This window comes from Strix aluco, chromosome Z (assembly GCF_031877795.1).
Source record: "Strix aluco isolate bStrAlu1 chromosome Z, bStrAlu1.hap1, whole genome shotgun sequence".
NCBI classification, from domain to species: Eukaryota; Metazoa; Chordata; class Aves; order Strigiformes; family Strigidae; genus Strix; species Strix aluco.
The window spans coordinates 78,697,641-78,725,051 of NC_133971.1; the positions used below are offsets into that span (position 1 = coordinate 78,697,641).

At 41.3% G+C, this 27,411-nt stretch overlaps 1 protein-coding gene across 2 annotated transcripts in view; it reads right to left on the minus strand.

The window, feature by feature from the left end:
* The window catches only part of PLCXD3 (phosphatidylinositol specific phospholipase C X domain containing 3), a 101,378-nt gene that overhangs the window by 26,857 nt on the left and 47,110 nt on the right, over nucleotides 1-27,411 (minus strand). For both annotated transcript variants that reach the window (XM_074813091.1, XM_074813093.1), the window contains exon 2: nucleotides 17,144-17,852. In XM_074813091.1, the coding sequence (XP_074669192.1) occupies nucleotides 17,144-17,852 (709 nt within the window). The remainder of the gene's footprint in view (nucleotides 1-17,143; nucleotides 17,853-27,411) is intronic.

Sequence of the window (27,411 nt, forward strand, 5' to 3'; positions counted from 1 at the left end):
TGCCTGCTGTGTTCAAAGGCTGGCTTTTCTCAGTGATCCAGCAGATCAAGTTATACAAGCTCAACTGCTCTTCTAATCTGGATTTGTGCAAAGCATTTGACACTCTCCCACATGACATCCTTGTCTCTAAATGGGAGAGACATGGATTTGACAGGGGGATCACTCAGTGGATAAAGAGTTGGCTGGATGGTCGCATTCAAAGAGTTGTGGTCAACGGCTCAATGTCCAAGTGGAGAGCAGTGATGAGTGGTATTCTTCAGGGGTTGGTGTTGGGACCAGTGCTGTTTGACATCTTTGTTGGTGACATGGAGAGTGGGATTGACTGCACCCTCAGCAAGTTTGCCGATGACACCAAGCTGTGTGGTGTGGTCAACACGCTGAAGGGAAGGGATGTGCCATCCAGAGGGACCTGGACAGGCTGGAGAGGTGGGCCCGTGCAAACCTCATGAAGTTCAACAAGACCAAGTGCAAGGTCCTGCACATGCATCAGGGCAATCCCAAGCACAAATACAGGCTGGGCAATGAGTGGATTGAGAACAGCCCTGAAAAGAGTACCTGGGGGTCTTGGCTGACAAGAAGTTCAACATGACCTGGCAATGTGCACTGGCAGCCCAGAAAACCAACTGTACCCTAGACTGCATCAAGATAAGTGGGTGGTGAGGCACTGGCACAGGTTGCCCAGAGAAGCTGTGGCTGCCCCCTCCCTGGCAGTGTTCAAGGCCAGGCTGGATGGGGCTTTGAGCAACCTGGTCTAGTGGAAGGTGTCCCTGCCCATGGCAGGGGGGTTGGAACTAGATCTTTATGGGCCCTTCCAACTCAAATCATTCTATGATTCTATGATAATTGGTTATCTCTTTAGAGATCACATAGGGGAGAAACATCTCCCACTTTCATAACAGTGGTGCAAGTCTTAAGCTATGAAAATGGAGGGGAACAGAGAGATCTGAGTGCTGTTCAGATGTCATTCCTTTCAACCTTCTGTGGCCCAAACAGAGATAAGCCAGAATACTCATTTACACAGATGCCTGCATGTGGCTTATTTATCTGCTTCAGATAGTTGGTCCTGGTCCCACTTGCACATAGAAATCTGGGTATTCAAGAAGTGCCAAGAAATTCACAGAAATGACAGTAAGCATGGACTATGGAAATAGGAACTTACTTCATTGCCTGTGAAACAGAGAAAACTTGTGCTTTACATAAGAAAACATCTGTCACCCATCAAGGGAACAACTACAGGTTTGGGGCTTTTTTCTAGCTGTTTAAAAAAAGAGTTATGATTTATTCATACACTCATTACACTTGAATCACTGTATCAAACCATTCAAATCAGGTGTTAGAGTTGTCTGCAGAGTGGGAACTGCTTTGTCACAGCTGTATGTTGTAGCCCGTACCAGATCATTCATGGTCAAGTTTTCTTCCACCAGACTCAGCCAAGGGCTTTGTTTTCTCCAAGGGTTGCCACCATGTGTCACCTGGGGACCTTTCAAAGAGCTCTCCTGCTGAATAACTTGGTAGGGGACTCAGGTACGGAGCTGCCCAGCTACTCCGCAGTTCACAGTTTCACTTGCTGCTGATAGATCAGCCCCTTGTTACAAAACTCACATTCTTGAGCTTGTAAAATTTGAATGATGTAAGAAAGAAAATAGAGATTAAAAGGCAATAAATAATAATAATAAAAAAAAGATTTTGCATGGAGGAAATCCTCTGAATGTGGAGAACAATGAAATAGGGTCTACCTGAGTGAATAAGAAGAGGTGTTTTTCACCAGTGTTTAATCTTGCCCAGAACCTTGGAAGACAGATGAATTAACAGAGTGATTCCAAAAATCCCACATTTGAGTAACTGGAAAAGTTAGTAAAAAGGTATGTATCACTATCAGGGAAAGGAGAGCAGCTAGGTGGAAGGCAGACTTTATTTAAGAAACTTCTGACTGCCAGCACTATCACTCTGCTCTATGACCTGTAACAGAATTTCACACATCATTGCACAGTTTTCACTGAAATAGACACTACAATAAATCTAAATTACTTAATTAAATAGGTAAAATAAGTTGGAGTTTTTTTATTCTAATAGCATAACCAGAAAAATTAATGTTTTCATTCTGCAGGTGCTTCGAAATTAAACTGAATCTCACCTATATTTGAATCCTTTGCTATTGAATACAGAGCAAAGCAATTTCTATTTTCTTTTAGATAAACAGCTCTAAGTGGTTCTAATTTTTTTGTTCCATTATGTGGAGATATAAAGTCAGTCTGTGGTGGCAGAGAACAGACAACCAAACTATAGGAAACTGCATGTAGCTGTTTGCCATAGTATGTTGATCAGTGTATTTCACAATATGTTACTCAGACAGACATACTGTAGAACAATTCATACCGAATGTAATGTTGAAAAATGTAAGGAAAATAACCATACTCAAATCAGAGAAAGTTGCGGTAAAGAGATGAGTCTTGCAGCATTCCCAGGAATTTAACACTTTCTGATTCTTCAGAGAAGGTGGAAATCTGCTTCGTTCATGAAACATCATCGAGTAGATTACAATGAAGCAATCCACCCAACCAAGTTTAAATGGAAAATTATGACAAAAATAATTGCCCTTGAAAAAAGGTACAGGGTCATTTTTCATCACTGCTGCTATCTGGACAGCAAGAAGAAGCAGAGAATATAGTAAGAGCTTCAGGCTGCAGTACTGTTACTTCAGGCTGTTACTCCAAGTAACAGAAATTTTGCATAATTACAGCTCTGATTTGAATGATGTTGTGATTAAAACAAGTCAGGAAATGAGATGGTGGGGGACAAAATTATATAAGAACGTACAGTTTTTCAGTTAATTAAAAAGATTAAATGTCTAGTTAATGTTCAACATAGCCAATTAAACATTATTTTATTACATTTTGGTCTTTTAAATTTTAAATAATTTTAAATTAGGTGTCATTTTAAAATAAAGTTATTTTGAAACTGTCAAAACACTTCAGTATTGCTGAAACATTCAAGATGAATGTTTTCCTACATATTTTCCTCAAATACAATTAGTCATTGAATTTGACCCAATTTCACAAGTAGTATCAATGGTGTTCACAAACCTGTTTTTCCAGCAAATTTCTGTTTAGCATCAAAATTCCTCCCTGCTGTACCTCTCTCCATCTGAGGCACCCCCTCTTCTGCTTCCTGCTGCCGTTTCCTTTGATTATATTAGTGACTGCCTTTTTGCATGGACTGAACTTCCTCCACCTCTTCCTCCACCAAGCCTTCATGTGCAAAGCTAGTTTTATCATTTCCCTTGCAAGGTGTGTATCAAATACACAGCATCAAGGATCCTTATTAAGCTGCTGTCATTACCACCTTGGGTTTTGCCACCCAGCACCCCAGCCCAGCACCCAGGCTGCAGGCTGTGGGGGTCTACGGTGGTCACACCCCCACTAGCTCCTCCACAACAACTGCTTCATATCACCAGAGAGGGACACTAAGCTACTTATTATCCTTTATACACTTTCTGGCTTCTAGCTCTGGCCTCACACAGCTAAACCAGCTTTGTTAATCAGCTGGATCCCAGAGGCAATATCCTCCTAAATAGCATCCTGGGCATTGCTGTGAATCATTTACCAGGAACAGTCTTCCCTGAGCTACTCCTCATCCCTTCCACTTGCTTTCCTCACAACCCAGTATTAACAAGCCCAAAGCATTCATATGATAAACCCTGTATTATGCCGATTATGCCAAATACAGTACCTAGGAGATATTACGGAATAGCCACGGCTCTTTCACAGTTAGAAATCTTTGTTCTGGCTACAGCTGGGGCAGACATGCCCACCGGGACTATCTTCCTGCCAAGGATTTGTCCCCCTAACACAGACTTCTCTGAATCTTCAATAACCAGTGGGGCTATGAAAAAATACTGCAAGAGAACCTGCTTCCCCATCCCCAGACATGCCTTGAGACCAGGCTGCTCCCAGGGCTCCCACAAGCAACTGAGCATGGAGAGGAACACTGCACTGTGTGGTACTGTCCTCCCATCTCCAGTGACAAAGCAAGTGGCATGGATAAGACTGTGCACAGCTGCTTTTGAAAAGGCAGGTTAGCAGCCATGACATTCTCCCATAGAAGGGGACCTGGGAGGAGTCTGCTAAAGATCTCTGTTCCTCTTTCAAAAACCAATAGAGCTCATCTTAACAGCAGTCAGCTTTCTCACTCCTGCTTTTCCAGCTGTAAGACTGTTGGAAAACTTCCTTGCTCTGATGGCAGGGAGTCCTTCTCTCACACTCAGCCTGAATTTATTTAGTCACTGTATAACTGTTGCTCTTATGAGAACACCGGCCTTTAGCCTAAACTGTTCTTTTCCCTCCCTGGTATTTATTCCCTGTGATATTTATAGACAGTAATCACATAGCCTCTCAGGCTTCATTGTGCTAGGATAAACAAGACAAGCTGTCTCAATGTCTTCAGCAATTTATTCCCTGATTATCCTAGTTAGTAGTCCCTCTCTGCATCTGTGCCAATTTTAATCTACTCCCCAGAACACTGATGATCAGAATTGTACTGACTATCCAAAAAGATATCCCACCCACACCTTGGGCAGTAATATCACCACCTTTCTGTGCATGCTGGAAATGCCTTGGTACATATCAGGATGACACCATTCTTTTTCCCATCTGCTTTCCACTGAGGGGCTCAGCTTTAGCCAGTCATGGGTGACACTCCAGCATCTGCCTTGCCTGGCTTCCCCAGCTGATGAGATCCTATCTTACCAGAGATGCTCCCATCATTATGACCTTCCATCTTATACTACTGAATTCCAGCTCATTTCTAAATACTGCAGGCATCCAGTTCTTGCTGTATGTTACCCCTCAGTTTTCCTCTGTTATGATGATAGCCTCTTACTTTGTGTTATCAGCAAACTCCATCAGCAGTCTCCTACAGCTGAATCCAAGGTCCTTCATGGAAATATTAAAGATGCAAGCTCATTGAGGAATGCTACCATTACCTTGTCTTCAGACTGGTACTTCCAACCAGTCCCAACTCCATTTCTGATTCCCAAATTCCATTTCGATTGATTATATCCTACTTAACACTTCACCAGCTGCATTAGTGAAATCCCTAAATTTTCCTGTAAAATTTCCATAGAATTAGTTACAAAAACAAATGAAGATCATTTGACACCATCCACCTTTGGCAAAACCTCATCAACAGTTATCTTACCTTCCATTAACCTCTGTATCTTTAATTATTACTTCTTTCCAGTTAAGCTCTTCAGCCTCCTGAAAGTCTTCTCCTGAAAGCTTGTGGGGGCTCACACCATACCCTTGACAATTTTAGATAAGAGCATTATGTTTGCTGCTGTCCACTCTAAACCACTTCATAGGTCTGCTTTAATGTGTGCAATGCTCATGCTAGTCCTTCAGCAATTCTGCTATGGACATTAGACAGATCATGGTGTTCTCTACTTGAATGTATTCACTTCTTACAGCCGTTATAAAACATCTTCACCAGTAATATCAGGAGTTGCACAGAAGGCTCCAAGAGGAATCCTGTTCAAACACCGGATGAAAAACTAACTTCCAAGCTCCACACTGAATATAGCAGAACTTAACATGAAGATAAACAGGATTAATAGAGTTAGTTTAACCAACTCACAAGGGCCTATCACTAAGTTAACAGTGGTACAGTTTACTGATTGCAGTGTGCAAAGGAATCCACTAGAAGGAATAAATTCTGTCTGGTAGACATTTCTGCTGACCTTTTTAGCATTCATTACTGGCAGATTTTGTAATCAACTGCTAATAGTCATCTTTTCTTTTAACTCAAACTTATAGCCAACAGTCTTGAAATGTCTAGATGATGCAATCAATGACAACATAACATGACTGACAGCAAAATTCAGAGCAGTCAAAGCTGAGTCAGACTCTTCTACATTGCATGGTCCTGAATCACTAACTCTAGACTACATCTATCATCATGCTGTCCACCTTGATTTCAAAAAGTAATTTCCAATAGTCATGAGCAAAATTAAAATGGACATTAGGAATGAGGGAAAAAGTATGATATTGTCCCCAGACTGACACTTGAACAACACTGATATCAAGGGACAAGTAAAGGCTGAGTAGTACAGGGCTAGACACCCATTGTGGTATTAAATAGATCTAGCCCAAAACCAAGAAATACTGTTCTGTGAGAAACTCCAACATTTAAAAATGTGATTTTTATTCAAATTAGAAAGAAAATACAAAATGTTGGCCTTTCCCATCAAATAAAGTTCAGGACCTATTTCTAAATACAAAAATGAAAATCTGTGAATATAGAAACAGCATTAAATATTGTAATTAACACCCTAACATATATCTGAAGACAAGACAGAATTAATAGAAGTACAAAGTTGAAATGTTTTGACATAAACTATTTTGCTAAAATAGACTTCTCCCTGGAGAAAACCACTGAAAGATGAATTCCTGAAAAAAAGTAGACTTTAAGATACCTGCAGTTTTCAATAAAAAGCTGCACCAATGCGAAAAAGAACAAATGGTTTTGTAATCACTGGGTTCAAACAATTTACACAAACAGGCACTCACTACCACATCTAACAAACTAACAACTGTAGACCAAACTCTTAAAAAAGGAAATAAAGTATTAACCAATATACCACTGATATGGACTCAAATTAGCTTTAAAAACAAAAATGTTTTCATGATTTTGAGAGCTCTTACTGGTTCTGATCAGCACTAAAAATAGGCAGACATTGTAAGAAGTCTCATGCTTCCAGTAATTCTGGTAACTTCTGAATTGATCTCATATTTTATTTAATGAGAACTCCACATTGATGAACTACGGTTGTTATACCACAGATGAAGCAAACCACATCACAGACCATCAGGGAAAAGGTAGACTAAAAAATACATTATATAGCTTGTAAAAATATAGCAAGGGATTGCAGAGGACACATCAACAATAAAGTCAAGTCCTCCTGGAGTGAAGCCAGGATAGATATTTGATTGAGACACGCCATAACAAAGAGGTCATAGAATCACAGAATAGTTTGGGTTGGAAGGGACCTGTAAAGGTCATCAAGTCCAATCCCCTGCAACAAGCAGGGGCATCTTCAACTAGATCAGGTTGCTCAGAGCCCCATCCAACCTGACCTTAAACGTTTCCAGGGATGGGGCATCTACTATCCGGGCAACCTGTTCCAGTGTTTCACCACCCTCATCGTAAAAAATTTCCTTCTTATATCTATTCTGAATCTACCCTCTTTTAGTTTAAAACCATTACCCCTTGTCCTATCACAACAGGTCCTGCTAAAAAGTCTGTCCCCATCTTTCTTATAAGCCCCCTTACAACATCTGTAAGATGCTACATCTGTAGGTCTTCCCTGGTCTGCTGATGTAGTTGCTGCATCAGAGAAGGCCACAAGGTTGGTCAGACAGGACTTGCTCTTGGTGAAGCTCTGCTGGTTGTCTCAGATCACCTCCCTGTCTTCCATGAGCCTTAGCATAGCTTCTCTGAGGATCAGTTCCACGATCTTCCCAGGCACAGAGGGGAGGCTGACAGGTCAGTAGTTCCCAGGGTCCTCTTTTCTACCCTTTGTAAAAATGGGTGCAATGTTTCCCTTTTTCCAGTCACCAAGGACTTCACCTGACTGACGTGACTTTTCAAATATGATGGAGAGTGGCTTGGCAACTACAACAACCAATTCCCTCAGGATTCTGGGATGCATCTCGTCAGGTCCCCTAGACTTCTGTATGTTCAGGTTCCTCAGGCAGTCTCAGACCTGATCTTCTCTTACTGTGGGAGAGACTTTGCTCCTCTAGTCCCTGACTTGAGGTCCATCCACTCAAAAGGTGTAGTAAGAGAGATTGCCAATACAGGTCATTCCCTCCTTCTTCAGCACGACACAAGAGTTTTGCTGGACCACTCTGCTTCACTGGCACCAGGCAACGCAGACCTGTCGTGTCAGCCATGCACTGAGCGTGAGAGTCCCTGCAGTGGCTCACGCTCCTCTTGTGGGATACAGATCAAGCTGCACATTCACCACAGAGCTGCTGCAGTCTCCTTCTTCCTAAAAAGCTCTCAACACATGCTAATGGTGGTCAGCCTCAACTGAGCATCTGCTTCATATCAAGCGTCAAAGACTAGCCACAGAGACCTTGCACCCCTCCACCCAGCAGTGACGTGGAGGGAGATGTGCTAGATAGAACAGCCTCTGCAAGTGTGATCCAACATGCTGGTATATTGTGCATCAGCGGACATGTTATATAAAAGATTACAAGAGTGCAGAAGCATGGGCCTGGAGAAAAATACACACCACTTAAAAAGAAAAAAGCAGATCTGAGTCTGCATCTCAGAAGAGATGTACCCTGAAGAGTTGCACAGCCGGTATGGTTGATGCTGGCTGCAAGCAGAATAGAAGCCCAGAAGGTTACTGAAAGGGAATTACAGTAACTGAGCCTTGTGGTCAGTCCATCCAATGCATTATTTTCAGCTACTAGAGAATAAAGAAAAGTCTTGCCTGAGCTGGAAAATATTTTTCAAGCAACAGCCCACCTATAATTCTCATGAGAAATAGCTTAGAAGAAAAAACACCCAGATGTTCATCATATTGATTACTACTTCCACAAATGTTCCTCAGACTGCAGAGCTCAAAGGAAGGAGCTTTCCACCAAGAGAAAACTGTTCAGTTGGATTTATGTCTCTTCTGTTCTAGCGCAGCCAGACAGTAATAGCACTGAAACGCTCTCTGATGGAGAGAGGGAGCCAGCAGCAAACGCCACTAGGTGAGACAGATCATTATCTGCCAAATGCTCTCTGAGCTGAGATTAGCAATGGGCTCAGAATTTACTGTGCCTGGTGTGAGAGCAGGGCAAGAGCATGGCTCTCATTTCCAGTGCTGCAGCAGTGACCTTACTCAACCTTCTTGGCTGAGCCCTGTCCTTACCTTCTGCAGAAGGATGGTTAACAGATGGACCAAACCGGGCGCAGTCACGTGCCATGCCACATGCTCATACTCTTCCGAGAAACAGCACCAGTCTTAGACAACATACAAGTATCTTGATGACCTTCCAGCAATGAGCTTCAGGACCACCCACCTAGCACCCGATGACAGCCTGAAACAGCATCTCTGGGTACAAAACATCCTTTCCTAATTCCTCCCAGTGGCAACTTTACAGACTGATGGCTTCATATTTAATTATTTCATCTTAATTGTTCAAATCCTGACCATCACCATGCATGCAGCTGAAGTAGAAATGAAACTTGCTGACTGACTGCTTGCAACAGCCTAGAGGAAGAAATGAAAACAAAGTAAAAAGAGTGTACATGGAGGCCAGAGATGACAAAAGGTGGCTAAAGAAAGGATGGAGTAACAGTGCTCCTGAGCAGAGGCAGATCCTCCACCTGACACAGGGACAGCGGTCACGAACCCTGCAGAGCCAATGGCTCAGTTGAGACAGCAGGGAAGGGTAATAGGAGTTGAATGCTCACTGCTTCAGCTTTTTCCTCAATCAAAAGCAGGGAATGGAGGGGTGGCCCTGTTGTTACTTTCCTCTGGTAAGCAGCAAAACCAAGGCAAGCCATAATGAACTTACTTAGCTCTGAGGAAAAGCCTGCTCACAAGGAGGCAAGTTTCTTTGCAATATCCACTCAAACTCTGGGAAACAAGGCAACAAATGTGCTGGCTAAAATCATCCCTTCTGAGTTACTCAAGCAACACACACATACCTGTAGGAATTCTCTGGATTACAGCATTGTGTCAGAGCTGTAATTTGAATGGGTCTAACTGGAAAAGGAGACAACCCAGCTTCAAACTTCAGAGTATGTAAATCCAAGTAGGAAGGGAATAAAGGTCTATGGCTCTCCCCCTTCGCTGTCCAGCAGCAAAATTAAGGGGCCCATCGTCCAACATCTGATTTCGTTCCTGATTTACTACATAACAGTGCTTGCTGGCACAACTGTGAGCACCATGGTGCTGTCTGAAAAGTTAAGCAGGTTTCAGTACCACACCATGAAACAAATGATGGTAAGGTTCCTCCTTTGTGATATAGCTCAGAAAACAAAAAAAAAATTTCAATGGGAAAGTGCCTGCATCTCACCATGGCTCCTACTCCACTCTAACCACTCAGTCTCCTTCATATCTTAATACTATTTTATGATATACTACATTCTGGATGACAGTTGCTTAGTTACAAAAACTCTCAGATCAACAGCTACAGTATTAAAATCTTGCCAAAGGTCAAATCCCACTGTATGATCATTCAGTGTCTTAAAGACGTGTCTTTTATTATTTTTCTTAGTGTCTGAGATAAATACTGAAGGACATTTTACTATAATAGGCTGTGCTTTGTTGAAGCAACTGTACATCCTGGGACAATACATGCAATGTTATAATTATAGACAAAGTCTATTGTAACGTGTGACTTATACTTAGCCCCCCTCCTCCCCCTGAAAATAGTCAATCCTGGAAGAAAATGGAATTATGAAACTTTTGTCTATAAGTAAAGTTGTAAAAAAAAAGATCAATACAATGACGTTAAACATTTCCAGGCTTTAAGAACAAAAGAAATAAAAGCTTTATATTGTATCAAATCAGCATCTTTCACAATGACAGTGGCTCCCTAAGAAAGAATTGCATTGCATCCCACAGATATTACTGCATTCCTAGGGAAAAAATTTCATCATCTCTGTTTTAATAGAAGAAAAACATCAGCATTTTTATAGCCTATAAAAGTTCTGCATGATACGGAAGGTGCGCCATACATCACCAGAACCTTTGGCCTGGCTGCCTTCCCTATTTACAAGTCCTTTTCCACTTCCCCTCTTCCAGCTGTTTCTTTTGTACAAATGTGGCACCAGGGTGCCAGGATCCTTTACTGTTTCCTCTATATGCTTTGCCCCAACATAACTCTGGCTACAGCCTACATGCCTAACTGCTCATTTAGTCCACAAAGACTACTTGTTTGTAAGCACAGGGAAGCATTTAATAAAATTACTTGCAAGCTTGGTATACCTTCTGACAATGGATCCCACTGGCTTTCTGTAGCTAAGGCTTCCTTAGCCTGCCGTCCAAGTGGAGATAGCCACTGCAGAAGTTGAGGATATGCAGGTGACTTCTCTAGGGAAACTGTGGATGCATTCTCCCTAGATTACAACTGAAAGCCCTCTAAGGCTTTGGAGGATGTTGAGAACTGCCCAAACCCATCAGGAATGTTACAGCATGTGCAACAGGGTTTTAAGAGGTGACAGGAATTTTCTGACAATTTCTATCCACATCCTACCACTCTGAGACCATCGAGCAGCTACAGGAGATTAAAAATTCAAACTTCCAAACATATAATAACTGCATGCTAGTTAGTCCAGGACTGCCCAGTTCTCTACTTAAAAACTGACAAGGATGTGCTTATAAATCTACTCTACTCATATAGTCCTGAAAGCAATGGTTTGCAGCATACAAGTGCTAATACAACACAGACATGCATGTTGTCATACCTGCTGAGTTTGTATTTGCTTGAGTCTGTATTAAATGTCTTTGTATTACAGAAAATCATTATCAGCTTGAAAGCCACCTTGTGAATAAATCTGCAATGGCTTGTTTGAGTAAATCTCTGTGCTCATTTTGTACCTTATAAATGAAGAGAAGGACCAACCCATCAGGGAACTGTTCCCTTCACAATGAGGTAAAAGCAGCCCAAGTAGACCCAGGCCCAGCATCAACAAAGGCATTTCCCCTGGGGTCAGCACTTGTTAGCATCTATTAGCTGTAGAGTTTCCCTAGTGATTTAAGTAATGTCAAAAAGATCAAAGAAAACCCAACTGACTTAATGAGCCATTTGCAATTTCACTACAGCAGCCCTGCAGACTGAAGCATGAAATCTCTGAGACAAGTAGACATTAGTGACAGCTTACAGCAGCCTAGTTGGGGGAATGAACATTTCCTTTTCATGATGAAAACGCTTGCTACTTTCTGTATACACAGGGTCAGACTGTGCTCAGAGCAGGATGATGGGATCACATAAAGTATCTTTACAAGTAGTCACACAGCATATGTAACTGCAAGCAGGTGTTTTCGAGCATAACATGATGGAAGTTGTAAGCAGGCCTAATAGATGAAAAGACTGTGAGACACCCTCACACACCCCCAGAAAACACCAAACCAACTACCCCAAACGAACACCCCAAAGCTACGCCTCCAAAAACACTGGTGGTCACAGAGCTGGTGATCACCATGCCAACTTCCTTTCTGGACTAAATCCCACAGAGTACTAGTAGGTATGTAGACAAATACTTTCCCCTAACAAAGTTCTTAAAAATCCTGTGCTCTTGTATTTTGTGGCATTTTAATACTATTCCAGGTTCATGACCAAAGCCATCAGACACAACCACCCAGCACTTCCCAAGGGAACGCGATACTGCAATCCTTGTGCAGACAGATGCTCGGATGATGAAATGCCACTAAAATGCCTGCCAGCAAAATCAGCCTGAACATACACAGCCCATTCAGGATTTTACTGTGCAGGCCTGCTGACGTGGCAGCTAGATGCTTCAAATGAAACCAAGGTCTCCCTATGCTGCTCTGTGTGCAAACATGGAGATTGCCTCTGGTGTAGAAAGACTAGAAAAGTAATTATGGATCGTTTGAGGAAGAATAGAAATACTAAGGATTTGGCTGAATTCCCCAGAGTACTTTTGAATTCCCTACTAATATACCAGAATGATAGTTTGTGCCTTCTGGGGTCAAAAACAAACAAACAAAAAAAGACAAAAAAAGACATCCACCTCCAAAGTCAAACGCAGGGAGGGCAAGCGTTGTTTGTACCATACACATTGGTGAGGGAACGAGTCTACAGTTGCCTCTTGGCGTTTAAAGAGCTCACACACCACCTGTGCTGCTATGGGGTTGCGGAGTTCTAAACGCAAACCAGCCAGCCAGAGCCTGCTGCTTTCCTGCAGTGCACAATGGAGACAGACATCAAGGTTACAAGCAAGAGGGATGTCCAGACAATTAGCAAAATACAGTTGCCACAGTTGCTGTTCCTGTTGTTGTTTTTCTTTTTCACATAAACTATTTTAAGAGTGGCATCAGTCAGTACCATGTGTGGATCAAAATATTATCAAATTCCACTCTTCCAGCAACACAGAAACTTTCAAAAAATTCAGCTGGCTGAGATACGGTTTGGAGGAGTGCACCCTCAGTAACTGACTCAAAATTCCCACTTCTTGAAACTCCAGGGATTATTTTTCATATAATATCCACCTATTTGCTAGCTAAATCTGACCCTGCTTAGTTTATGACTGAACCCAGAGATGGCTTTTTTCCAGACAGCTTCTGTGGCCTACTTACCACCCCTTTTGTTAATAGTATGGCTGCTTTGCCTCCACTTCAAAGGTTCATTCTCATGTGCAGGATTTTTTTTTTTTATTTGCTTTGGTTGCTAAGGAGGAAGCTTTAGCATGATAGGCAAGGATTTAGTGACACATGAGCTACAGGGAACATTATTCTTTGAGATTAATTTGGAAATCAAGTGAGAATCGGCTGGGTATGTGTTTATTAGTACCACAGGATTTTTGCATCCTCTGAAGGAGATCTATTCTTCTTCTGTATTATTCAGCCTCGAAGACAACAAAAAGGTATCATGCTCATCTCCAGTGTCAGACATAAAATTAGTAATTTCACTGCAAATCAGAAAACAAACTAGATTATTATGAAGAACAGCTCTACACTCATCAAAAGGTTGTTTCACAACTGTCTTTCAGATGTACTAAAGGCAGCTGCCTCACTGTGAAGTTAATTCAATAAGCAGAGAACATAATTTATTTGGTAAGTACTGTTTGCTAATCAAAGAGTATTTCTTGGCATCTAAACTGTGCGTGACAGAATGTTAAGCCTGAAAACATATTGTTAGTCCTCAAAGTTTTTCATCAAATCCGAGAAACATAATGTGCATGCATGCGAGTGATTCTCCTCATTCAAGTAATGAAGATGAAAGCTGTGTTACAATGTTGTGTAACACTGAGCTGTGGTCCTAGGAAGAGCTTGGGAGAAATGGTTTTTCCCTCTTGCATTTGTGCAGGATAGAAAGCTTGATGACTTTATAATTTCTCCTTCCAAATTATTGTCCCACAGAGCATTACCTGTGATGACAGCAAAGCCTGTGAGCAAGCATTATCGGTAAAAACCAGTCCTGGTATATCTTCTACTGAGTTCAGTGTTAGGAGGATGAAACTGGGTTTTTTTACTCAAGGTTACCATCGCCTCCCATCTTGCATATCTGTGCTGTGGGGAACTGGCTGAGGAATAACATCACTTCTCCTTCTGAAACGTATTGCCTTAGGAGACTGCTCTACTGAGGTTTGAACATGTGGACCTCCACCACCACAAGCAGCCAGGAGGGAAAACCAACCATCTTGGCTAAGGAGCCACAACATGAGCTACAAAGTAGCAGAAAGGAGCATGGATTGCTGCATGGTGTCTCCCTGACGTTTTCCTGGTCTGATGGATGCTGCAACTGAGAGAAACCAGGTTCTCCCTCTAAGGTGGACACTGCTCCTCAAATCGTAAATAATCTCATGACTAACAAACAACTTCAGAGATCAAAACCTGGTATGTTTTATTGGATCTGAAAGGATCTAAACTTTGCTCTGTTTTCAGAATTAAGTCAATATGTAAATGAAAATGGCCACTGTCCAGATGGGGGGAGAAAGAGACATCTACAAGTTTTATTTGAAAATGCCAAAGGAACCTTTCTTAAAAGTAGCATTTAATTTAGGGGAAAAAAAACCCACACGAGAATTATTTGAAAAAGTCAACCTTAGTCCACATTTGCATTCAGATCTTTCAAAGTTCAATGTGAGGGGAAAACCCCACATAAGTATGGTTACAAAACTGCTGCCAAAGGCAAAATACCACATTCTTAATGCAAAGCTCTTCACCAGCATTTATTAATAAGCAGAAAATAATATAAAGTGTATAAATCTATGCAGCAACTAGCAACAAAAGCACTCTTTTTACAAATAATTACAAGATGGTTCAAAGTAGCAAACACAGCCCAACTGGAACATAGGCCCCAGCTCCTTTAGTATGAATTGCATACTTTTAAGTTACTGAAATATTAGTGCAGCAAGATTGAAGATAATTCTATAAATTCTACTAATTGTTCTTCATCCTTTAATTGTTAATCTATTTATTTTTTAACAGGATCATCATCAAATGGTGAGCAGTTCTGAGTTAGTTTACTTTTAGAGCAGTTAACTCAATATACAAGTTATTTTCTACGTAGATTAACACATATTCCAAGCCTGTGTCTTCCTGCAGTGTATTTTTGTAATAAAAATACAAATAAAAATTCAAAATGAGATGTCACACTTGGAAGACTAAATACTAGCTTTGGAGATAATTTTAAAGGTCTATCTCTTTTCAAGTGGTTAAAAGAGTTATGCAAAGGAGAAAAAAAGTATTCATGCAGCAGCTGTGATTACACACTTGTGACTCGTGAAAAATCTCAGCTGCAATTTAAAGAAACAACATTTCCAGGTATTCCTGCCCAATTATTTACTGACATTTCAAGTTAGTTATTGTCTCAAAATTTGCTGTAGAGAAAGGCATACTAAGAGTTCAAAGGCTCAAGTCTTTCAGAGCTCAGTCAAACATATCCAGGATCCATTTGAAGTTTTTATTTTTCCAAACAGCTTCAAGGAAGCACATTTTGAGCCAGAGAAGAAGAAAAGGTTTTTTAATGGCTATTTTTTTGATGCAGCAGGTTTTAAGAAGAACCTGGTAGTTTCTTGATTGTGTTATTTAATGTTCTAAAGAACACTCAGAAGGATGTTTACCAGGAAAAAAAATCCCTGAACACCAAGGTGAGTGTTTAGCAGTAAAATCCATCAACAAAGTAGGATTTCAGTGCCCTTCAGACTCAGCAGAAAGGGAAATCCCCAGTCCAATGGAGCCTATAAAAACATATGTGGAGGATATACAAACAGCTGCAAGTGCAGTTGTACAAGCACTTCTGAATCATATTCCACTGTTTATAAAACCTTCTGTGTCAGTGTTTTACCATTTCAGGTAAAGTTTTTCCCTGTTTTTTTCAATTTAACAGTCACTTGGGAAAGCTGCCATAAAAACGGCTCAACCTTTCCCAAAAATGAGGCGTGTTTTACTTGCAGGATGTAGTGTCACAGGCACTGCATCATTCATCTCATAGAAGGGGACAGCGTTGCCAGTAGACCTTCCTGGCACAGGCACATCCATGCAGAGAGCAGAATAGTAGCAGGCCACTGACCCCCATTATAAACTCTTTACACTCTGCAACCCTTCCATTTTTTAAGGGAAAAAATAAATAGCTCTTTTGTCTTGGCATTAAATTTTAGGTTTCCTATCAAGTTGTCAAGAACACAGTCATACATACATGCCTTTAAGCTGAGAACTGGCTGTGATTTATCAAAGTCAGAATGGTATAAATAATGCATGTATTGCACAGATGGCTTTTTTCGTAATGTAGCAACTAATGGCCTGTCAACACAGTATTCCATGTACAGAACCTCTACAATGGTCTGCAGTCTCTTTCCTGTATGATAAATGAAGGCCTGTTAGGAGGCAAATTCTCTCTAATGGTCTCCTGATATCTTTGATAGAATGTGTAATGGTATGCAGAAAGAAAAAACACTCCTCTTTAAGGTGTGTAAAGGTAGTTAAGGATGCAAATTCTGCAGTGTCAGGCTTTGCTGATGAGCCAAAATGAAAAAATTATTTACACAATACATGAAGCCTGATACATAAATAAAAACTTAAATGATCTAGATCATTCAGATAGATTTGTCCACATCCAGTAAGGAAATCCAAAGCAAGATGTTCAGTGTATGTGGTAAGAAACCACATCTGTAAAATAAGACAAATGGAAAAACCTGCGTTCAGAAAAAAAAAAGGCCAAGCCAATCCCATAAGATCCCACTAGGCTTTGGTGCCAGATTATCTTTCAAGATATGAAAGCTTCTCCTTCAATGTGTTCTTATCTTTAAATATTTTGGGATGATGCCCAAGTTCTGACTAACCCACAGTAGCATGCAAGAAAGACATCTGCTGGAGTTTCTTTAAAAGGAATTAGAAAAGCATCATTACCAATACACACATTCAGCACAGTCAGCACATTACCTGCCAGAAACTTACCTTTCTGTGATCGTTTCTCTGAGACCACTAGCAACCCCTTTCACCACTGTACTAGCCTTTGGCGTCAGCACTACTTGAGATATAAAAAACGAGCCCTTCTTTCTTCTTTCGGTGATTGATGCCTGGAGGAATTGAATCAGTTTTTCCGGATCTGTGGTGTTTGCCCAGGGAGCTGGCATCATCTGGCCTGGCCAAAGAAATGGTACCTCGAGAGCCACTGGACTGTGGTAGAAAACCAGCACTTGGTGTTCCTTTTCCCACAGGTACTGGAGGCTGACTTCATGGGCGAATATAGCAGGACACATTTTGTTTCCATACGTATCTTTGAGCATTTGGACAAGCTTTTCATGATGATATTTCTGCATCCCGTAGAAGTGATTGAAGTCCAAGAAGACCACTTCTTTTGGGTGGTCAGTGAGAAACGCATTGATCTCTTCCAGACCCTCCTTGACTTTGGCACTGAATAAACCATGAGCAAAGTAGAGTTCATTGTCTGGGTCTCTAGGCTTGGTGGAAATTCTCAGATCAAAATACCGTATACCTGCTCCCAGCTGGCTGGAGAAGTTCATGGTTTGTGTAGCCAACCACTTCCTCATCAGCTTTTTAGCCACGGTCCCAAAAACAGACACAAAATTCTGAACCGTCTCTGGCTGTTCAGGCCCAACTGGAGAGGCTTCATCGATGTAGAAACTAAATGAGTCATGAGAGCCTAAAAACACAACAGAGGAAAATGATCAATATTGTATTTATTTATTAAAAGTCATTAGTGATTCTTTATTAATAAACGTAATCTTCTGACCTGTACCAACTCTCACCAATGGACTCCTCCCTTGTCCTTTTTCTCAATAAATTACATTTGTCTGGCAGCATTTACCCCACCGGCAGCTTGCAAGAAGTTGAAGGAAATGTAGTGCCTGTTTCACTGTTTGTCTGGACACTCCCTCACTCTCTTCTAGATCTTACTTATGCCTTTAAGCTCACTGAAGTCAGTGGGCTCTGAACGTCAAAGCGATCCTGGTGTAACTCCAGCAAAGCCAGTCACAAAATAAATCCCTAGAGCCAACAAGGACAGTCTGACCCTGCACACTGAATGGTACACTGCCTAGCTTGCAGTACCAAAGAAAAAACCAAACCAACAGCATCCCATGCACACCTTTATAGCCAACTAAAATACGAGTTGAAAAATGCCAATGACATATAATCTTTCTGATCTTTTCCTTATTTCAAGTCTCATCTGGTCACCAACAAGGTTACTGAATGCTGTTTTCTTTCTTAAATTTACCTCTAAAATTCTTTGCTTTCCTTTGCTACATAAGTACAACAGATAGAGCCAAGGATAACATTGCATTCTACTGATAAAATACAGAAAGTCCACTGCATGCTCTTGACAAGAATGAGATGTATTACTTAACATGCTTATATACAGAAGTTACCATTTTCCACAACATAACAAAGTTGAATACAAATATGTAAGACACGAGCTATGCAAAATTCTCTGTCTCAAGGTACATTCACTAAAAAAACCAACAAAAACAAAAACAAAAAAAAGCCACAACTTATTTTGCTCAGTATTTAGACATTTACATGAAATTAGCTGATAAAGCTAAGGACATCTGCAAACAGATCATTCCTCTGTAAGGGACTTTGTCTTGCTTTATGGTGAGATGAGCTGGCCCTAGGAGATGGTCATCACCCTTGTCAACCACTAGCCTTCTGAATACCTGGTGGTGAAATCTGGCAGTTTATAGAGAAATGCTGTCTGACTGCAGGCAGAGCTGCACTCCTGCTGTCCCAGCCGGAGGGGATGCTTCTGGTCAGACTCACTGTGGCAAGTGGGTCTGCTTCTCAACCTATGTCACACTGCTTGCAAAACTCCTTCAAGGTCAGCAGGCATTGTATTTCTGCAATGGACTGTAGCACTCTGAGGGATCTACTCTGAGGGACTGGATTCCTCAGAGATCCAAATCCTAGCATCAAAATGCATTCAGAGCACAAGTCTTGCCTGCTACTGACATTTTTGTAGGTGCTCTTCAAAATTACTTTCCAAAGCACGCATACTGTGGCAAGTAAATATCACATTAATGAAATCCTGCTAGTCAGTCATTTCTGATGGTGATGCTATTTTAAGTGAACTGGAACAAACCCTATAAACTGAAGTGACAGCTATAATATTCTCTTCTTTAACAATAAATGGAGTCACGACAAATCATCGTAGACTCTGGCTTGGATTTGGCTTTGTTTAATCTGAAAAATGTCTTAAAATTTTGTACACCCCTGCTTTTCATGGTTGTCTCTTTGAACTGCATTTTACTTTAAGTAGTAGATAAATTTTCCATTTTGATGAAGCTTTCGACTGCTAAGTGCTGAAGCAATAGCATATTCCTTGCAGAACCTGATTAGATCATAGAGTATCTGGTTACACACTGATATCCCAGGGGACCAGATCTGCATACAGAATTTTAATGGTAAAACAAATTATTAGAGCAGTGATTTGTGTTTCAACAGTATTACAGGGAAAATCAATGAGATATATTAAATGTTCTGCTCATTGTAACCTGCACTAATCTAGAAATCAAAGTAAATCCAGTCTTGTTTAAAACAAGGCATTGCTACTGATCTTAGCAAACCCTCACTTTGTCCACTGAAGTCCCTTTTATTTCAGCAGGATTTTATGTCAGAGTAAGTACATGTATAAACATGATCAACTGATTGCAGCAGTAGGCTCAAAATGGTATTAAGATTAATTAAACCATTTGTCCTTTATTGTCTGCTCTACAGCCACTGGCACCCTGAAGTTGCAGAAGAGGTAGCTAAACTTGACCACCATGGCCAATATGAAACATAGTGCCAAACACTACTTAAAAATACTTGAGAGGGGAAGCACAGAACAGTGTTCTATTCTCAGAACAGAACACCAAGGTGAACAACTTGTCAGCAGGTAGCTTTTAGCTACTGGTAATGCAAAACACAGAAAAGAGACTGGTGGTGGTGGGAACACAACAGTTAGAAACAACTGAACGTTAGAAGCAGGATAGTTTAGAAAAATATTTTTTCTTAATTAAGGTCTTCATGCACATTTTGAGCCTAAAAATGGGGATTCTAATGTGGAAGGTACAGAGAAAAGTGGACAGTGCACTGAGAACCTTCATGTTTTCTAACCCAAACAAGGAAGCCCTATTAAATACAAAGAAAATAAGGCTTGACTTAACTTGATTGACACTGAACAAAGAATATGTCAGCTATTCAAGAGTATGTAAAGATTGCTCCTGAAAAAATTAAGCAAATGTTTTGTCTTTCCACATGTATAAGTAATTTGAATAGGTCGTTTAAATATTTATTTTCATCATGCACTCACCTACATTTCCTTTTGCCTTCATTCTGCCCTGTTGTCCTAACCAGCTTACTTATGTAACTTGTAGAAATTCAAAATCCTTGCACTTGGCAGAGCAAATTAGAGTATGATCTTTTCCACTGTCATGGAAAATCACTATGTTCCTGGTAATGAGAGAATCCTGTATAAACATACACTTGTTTTTAGCAACCAGGTTTCCTTCCAACCTTGCTTTGGTGCATGGGGACATTCCCATATTACTTTGCCATTAGGAAGTTGGCTTGCATGTGCTCTGTATCACCAAGTATCAGCTCCCATATGAAGACAGGACACAGGGTACATTCAGAAATACTAATGCAGTGATGCCTTCAATCTTTGGAAGGTAGCGATGCCTGCACATCAGCTACCTTTATTATAGTAGGGGAGGGGACACACTGACCTGATGGATGGGACAATCTCTACCCACAGAGACTTCACAGTCTGAGACACAAGGTAGCAAAAAGAGGGGAAATACTCATCCCAAGCCACACAGGGAGGAGGACTAATCTGACACTCCTTTTGTGTGCAAACATGTTTTCTGAACAGTTTACTAAGTGTCTAGCACTTTTTAAAAATATTGCACAGTTTTCCCACTATTTCAACAACACACCATTTTGTTGATCCAAGGAATCAAGGATGAAGGCTCGTGGATCACGATCAGGGGTGTGGCAAAGAAGGGGTAAACATGATATGCATATGCTACTCACTGCCCAGTCAAGAAGGAGAAAGTAGACAAAGATTTCTTTAAACAACTGGAAGAAGCCTCATAATTACAATGCTTGTTTTCATGGGGAACTTTAAGACATTTGCTGGAAGAGCAGAACAGTAGGGCACAAGCAATCTGGAGAGCATCAAAGACTTTTTTTCCACAGGCACTCCTTTACATAGACAAGGCGCACTGCTGGACATGGTACGAATTAAGGAAGAAATGGCTAGGAACATGAAGGCTGATGGCAGCCTTAGCCAGAGTGACTATGAGGTGATATAAGAATTTAAAATACTGAGGACAGTGAGAAAGGCAAATAGCAGACTATAGATCCTGGATTTCAGAGCAGCAGTCTTAGCTTGTCCAGGAAATTGGTAAGTGGTAGCCTGTGGGAGAACTACCTTAAATGCCAAAGGACTCAGGAAAAATGCTTTAACTTAAAAGACAACCTCTCTAAAGCATACGATCAGTGTGCAAGAAAACAAGGAGGTAAGGCAGGAAGCAAGCTTGGCTGAATGGATAACTTCCGAGTGAGCTCAAACTTAAAGCACCGTGTACAGAAGGTGTAAGCAGGGATAGACTGCCTGGGAGCAACAGAGGAGGCATGCAGGGAGGAGTGAGGAAGGGCACAGTTTGGCTGGAGTTCCTGCAAGGGATGGGAAACCTGCAAGGGACGGGAAAGGCAACAGAGAGCTCCTGCAGATAAGTCAGCAGCAAAAGGGAACAAGGAGAATGCTGGCCCACTACTTGACAGGGCAGGAGACCTCATAATACAGGACAAGGAAACTACTGAAGTACCTGGTTATCTTCCTTGCCTTAGTCTTCACTGGCAAGGTCTGCTCTCAAGCATCCCATCCCTCTCTGCCTAGTACTTTCTTTTTCAGACTGCTTCTCATTAGTAACAGGTGAGTGAATTAAGGACTACTTATACAGAGAAACATGTATAAGTAGATGGGACAAGACAGGATTCATCTGAACATGCAGAAGGCGCAGGCCAAGATCACTGTAGACTGCCCTCTCTCACCTTTGACAGGTCAAGTTGACTGGAGGAGGCAAAAGTTACATTCATCTTCAAAACAGGAAAGCAGAACAGTCCAGGGAACAACAGTCTGTCAGATTAATTTCAGTCCCAGGGAAGATCACAGAGCAAGTCCTCATGGAAACTATTTCCAGTTCACGAACATTAAAAAGGTGACTGGGAACATCTACCACGGATTTTGGAAGAGCAAATCATGACTAACCAACTTGATTGCCTTCTAGGATGGAATGACTGGCTTTGGGGAAAACAAATTTTTCCTTTTAAAGGGAGACCACAGTCTCCTTTAATATGCTTGTAGTCTAACTGTGAAGACAAAAGCTAGACAAGTGGACTGTAAGGTATGTGAAAAACTGCCTGAACCATCAGGCTCCAAAGGTTGTGGCTGAAGGTTCAAAGTCTAACTCGCAGCTGATTACAAGCCAATTCTGTTTAACATCATCAGTGACAGAGACAACGTGATGGGGAGCACTCTCAGCAAATTTGCAGGTGAAACCGAGTTGGGGCAAGTGGTTAATGCTCTGGAGAGGGAAGTTGGTATTCAGAGAAACTTCAGCCCAGCAGAGAAGCAGGATGACAGGAACCTTAAGAAGTTCAAAGGCAAGATAGACCCAGGACAAACAACCCCATTCAATAGCACAGCTGGGGACCAACTGGCTATAAAGCAGCTCTGCAGAAAGACTTGTTCATTTGGACATAAGGAAAAAACAACTTCTCCAGAAGCCCAGTTAAGCCCTGGACTGGGAGCCCAGCAGGGCTGGACTCTGTATCCCTGATTCTCAACTCTTGGCTCAACAGCCTCATCTAATTTGGAGTTAGCTCTGCCTTGAGCAGGGGATGTACCCAATGACTTGTGGAGCTACTTTCCAACATAAATTATTCTGTGTCTGCTTATTCCCCTCTCTGCTAAGATAAACCAAGATTTGGTCCCTCTCTCTCAACATTCGAAGCAATTATCAAGAGACACTTAAAATGTCTGCACCGGCCGAGATCCAAAAACCAAAAGTGGTCAGTTTCAATCACCAAGATGTTAAATTTTCATGAACTTAGATGTGGCCAAATACTATTTAGACATTCAAGAGTAAAATGTGCAGTATCACTTAGATTGCAAGAAATCAGCTACTAGTACTTTTACTATGGAGAACAGTCTCCTGTTTTCTTTACTGAATTCCCATAAGAGGACAATCAGGAATATATAACCCATTATAGCTCAGCTATGGACATATTTAGGGCTTCCCTGGAGGGCTAAACCCCCCATTTAAAAAATAATTGGGCTCACTGCTGAAAAAAAGTCCCTCAGGGAGAGTGTGTTTCAGTTCGGAATCATTTCTTCAGTCCCACAGAGATTTACACAGAGGCACAGAGAAGCTACTATTTTTGGTGGCTAAGCTTTAACATATCATTCATAAAGCCAGCAAGTCTAGCTGAATTTTGCTCTGCCCTCCCCTTGCCTCACTGTCAGGTCTGGCCATCCCTCATAACAAACAGCACCTAAAATAGAGTTATTGAATCGAAGGGTGCTTCCCAACATGCTCCTGACAGCAGCAATCACACCCTGAAGATCGACAAGTCAGAAAAACCACAAACAGATAGAAGCAAAGTTTCAGAGTTTTTGGCATGTTTTACTCTCTTCCCCTTCTCCCACAGATCTCAAGCTCCTCTTGTCTCTGTGTTGGGAGTTATCCAACAGCTGTTGGAATTGGAATCTTTTACTACTGCTCTGGGTGTCATTAAAAGCTTTACCTGCTGTTGTCTTCCTGTATTTAGGAGATGACATCCCTTGGTGACTATTCCTGAAAGGTCATGTGGTGCAGTCTAACTTTTTCAAAAACATCCTTGACAGTGAGGGCTCTACAGTGACTGACAGCAAATTACAACATGTTTCTTGGGTGTTGTGGAGAACAGCTAGGACAAATTCCATGACCTCTGGTACAAAGGAGACCAATGCAGATGTTCTCACAATCTCATTTGGTCTGTTGTCACTGTCCTGTTTGGCCTTAAAAAACAATCAAACATGGAAAAAGCCCTATGAATCTTTATCTAGCCACACTGCAATTTCAAGGAATAACAAAGCCTAGTCATGAACACTAGAGTTGGTACACCTTAATATTGTGTTTCAGCTTCTGTTTAAGATGGCCGAGCACTGTTCTCTCCATCAAAGTCACAGCACATCTCAGGAAGTCAAAAGGTGCTGCCAAGAGCAATGCAATTCAGACTTCACAGTTCAGTTACTTTTAGCATTCAAACTGCTTGGGTGATACAAGATTTGTCTGATAAAAAGATTACCTAGGAGAGCAAAACAAAAACAACCGGGAAAAAAAGAGATTATAGATTGTGCAGTGACTCAGCTTCCCCACCGGTAACTGCGTCGCTTATCAGCTGTTCTTGAAGCCAGTGTTTGTCAGAAGTTGTGCATCCCTGACACCAACCGAAGGTCACAGGGCTTAGCCATCTATACACACTCAGCACTCCACAATCCAAAGGCATCGGAAGAGAGGCAGACACTACCTCAGGTAATGCAAAAACCCAGATAATGAACGAGTCAGAACAAGAGTACGTGGATGACCCATTCTTGTCTACACAGGCCCACTGGCTATGTATCTGATCACATTAAGTTATGATGTAATGTATACAGACAACACTCTGCTACCCATAAAATCTCTTTCAAGGCTTATAAACTCTGTTAAAACCCTACGAGAAACAACTTGGTTCTCCAAGCACCATGCAGCTGTTCCTAGGTAAACCAGGTAAAGATACACAGACAGCCTCATGCAAGCCAACTTAGATCTGGTGAAGAGGAACTGGGAAGCATAAACTGACCCTCTGCAGAGAGACCAGCTTTCTCCCTGAAATCTCCAAAATTTTTGTTTTGTTCCGTGTCTGAATTAAGAAGCCTGCAGAGACTGAGCTGGCCACCTCCAAGGTCTCACCCACCCAAATCCCATGGTTACAACCTGCCAAACCGCCACAGTTAGCTAAGGGCGCAAGGAAGATCATCCACAGTCCTGTTCAACCTCCAACAGTCACCTGGGATTTCTGCAGCACTCCACCTGTGAGTTCCTGCACTGGCCATAAATTAGTCAAGCTTTTCAGGCAAGGTTGCCTGCAGCACCAACAGGATCATGCCTACCTTTTGGCTTTCTGAAGGCTCGGAAAACCTTCTCAATGGAAAGACAGAGCAGTGGGTGCTGTTCCCAGAGTCCTGGCCTACAATCAACCACATATACTTGTAACTTGGTCTCAGCATGGGAATTAGGATTTTCATTAAAAATAAAAAGTTGCACCTTTCTTTACATGAGAGGAATATTTTTTAATATGTAAGAATATCTGGGTTTTATTCAAGTGAATTATGTGATCAGAAAGTAAGGAAAAAAATATTTTATAAGCCTGCATTTTGTAGGTGGTGAGCTAGCCCATACATAACTGTAATCAAACTGAATCACCCCCTCAAGCAGTGAAAACAGAAGAGCTATTTCACTTTTTGTATATAAAGCTCTGAAGTTTCTATTGAAAAAGAGACATAAACCAAAACTAAGACTTTTTAAAAATAAACCCATTAAACAAACTTTAAATGTCTGTGAGGTAACATGAAAACAAATCATTCCACTTTTAAAATCAAATCTTTTTCCAAGTCATACAGCACAAACAACTTTATATCCAGACAGTTAAATCTTCCAAAGTCACCAGTTTTAACCTCTTAAGTAAGCATGTTAATGCTTTCAAACTATAACTACGTGGATGAATTAACGGTTTTCAATGGCAGATTACCGATAAAATACAAATCCAGAGCCCAATTCTAAGCACACTTAACTATTTGAATTATTTTAATTATGTGCATGAATGTCTGCCCCAATGTCTGAAAGAGCCCCATTTTGCTTTAGCTTCTTTCAGAAGAATAGAATTCCAAATTGCTTTGGCATTACATTAACAACAGATAAATTGAAGTCGTCAAATATCAGGGAGCAATAAGAGTCAGGCAGTGACAAAAGAGAAAATGTATTCTGGTCATGTTAGACAATGTAAGCAAAAAAGGTGACAGGGATGACAGAAAATGAAGCTGTTAAAGCAACATTTGTTACATTACTATTAACTTCACAAGAATTTAGATGCTGCTGCAAATACAGCACCATTGCAATTTTCCCATCAGATATGGACTCCCCAGTCTGCCCACGTCCTCTCAGCCAATCCTATTGCCTCCAACAAACTCTTCTCCTCCTCTGCTTGTATTCCCTTCTGCCTGAAAGACCTCGGTGATAATGTGGGAAAAGGAAAGGAAATGTTTGCTTCCTTCCTGAGCTGTTACTTCCCAGAACTAGTAGCTTCCTCCTCCACCCCCACTCTCCTCCTGCAGGAGACAAAGGTGCATTTTCCCCTTACCAACAGGTTAGTCCTGGACCAGCTATCGGAACTGCACATAACCATAACTCAGACCTTGGTCCTGTGCCTAGGGACACAGCATCAGGAGTCTGTACTGCCTTGTCAGGTGTTATTGCAGGCAAAGTTGTGTGGCAAAGGGACAATCTGAGAAACCAGATAGCTTTGCTTGCAAGGGTGAGCAGAACTACTCTGAATTAAACCCACTTCAAAGTCATATTTGGTCAACCTCTGCCAGACATGGTTTCTAATACTACTTTTGCCATAGGTGCTCTGCATTTCTCAACCAAAACGTCTGCATAATACAACTATGCATTTCTCGAACAAAACGTCTCAGCTGGAGCACCTTAATCCACATGGAATGTCACAGCAGAACTGCAACAGACACACCAGCTACTGGATCAATGGACACGGCCTAAAGCTGCACATGGCAAAGTACAAGACATTCAAAACCCAGCACAAAGCAACTGCTCTTTGATCAATGTAATACAGAACAGAGAGTTTATTATTCAGAGAATCACAGAATAGTGGAGTTTGGAAGAGACCTCTGGAGGTCATCTGGTCCACCTCCCCTCCTTCTCCTGAGTCCAAAGAGAAGTGAAAGAAAAATGTTTGCACAGATTACAACAATCCATTGAAGACTGACCAAAAAGACCTGTCTGAACCAGCTTCTTAGCTAGGAAGAAAGAACAACTGGTAGTCCATCAGTCTGGAAATAGCATCCCATATCTAGTGACCAACTTTCAGACCTAGAATGACTATATGTTTTTGTTCTCCGTATA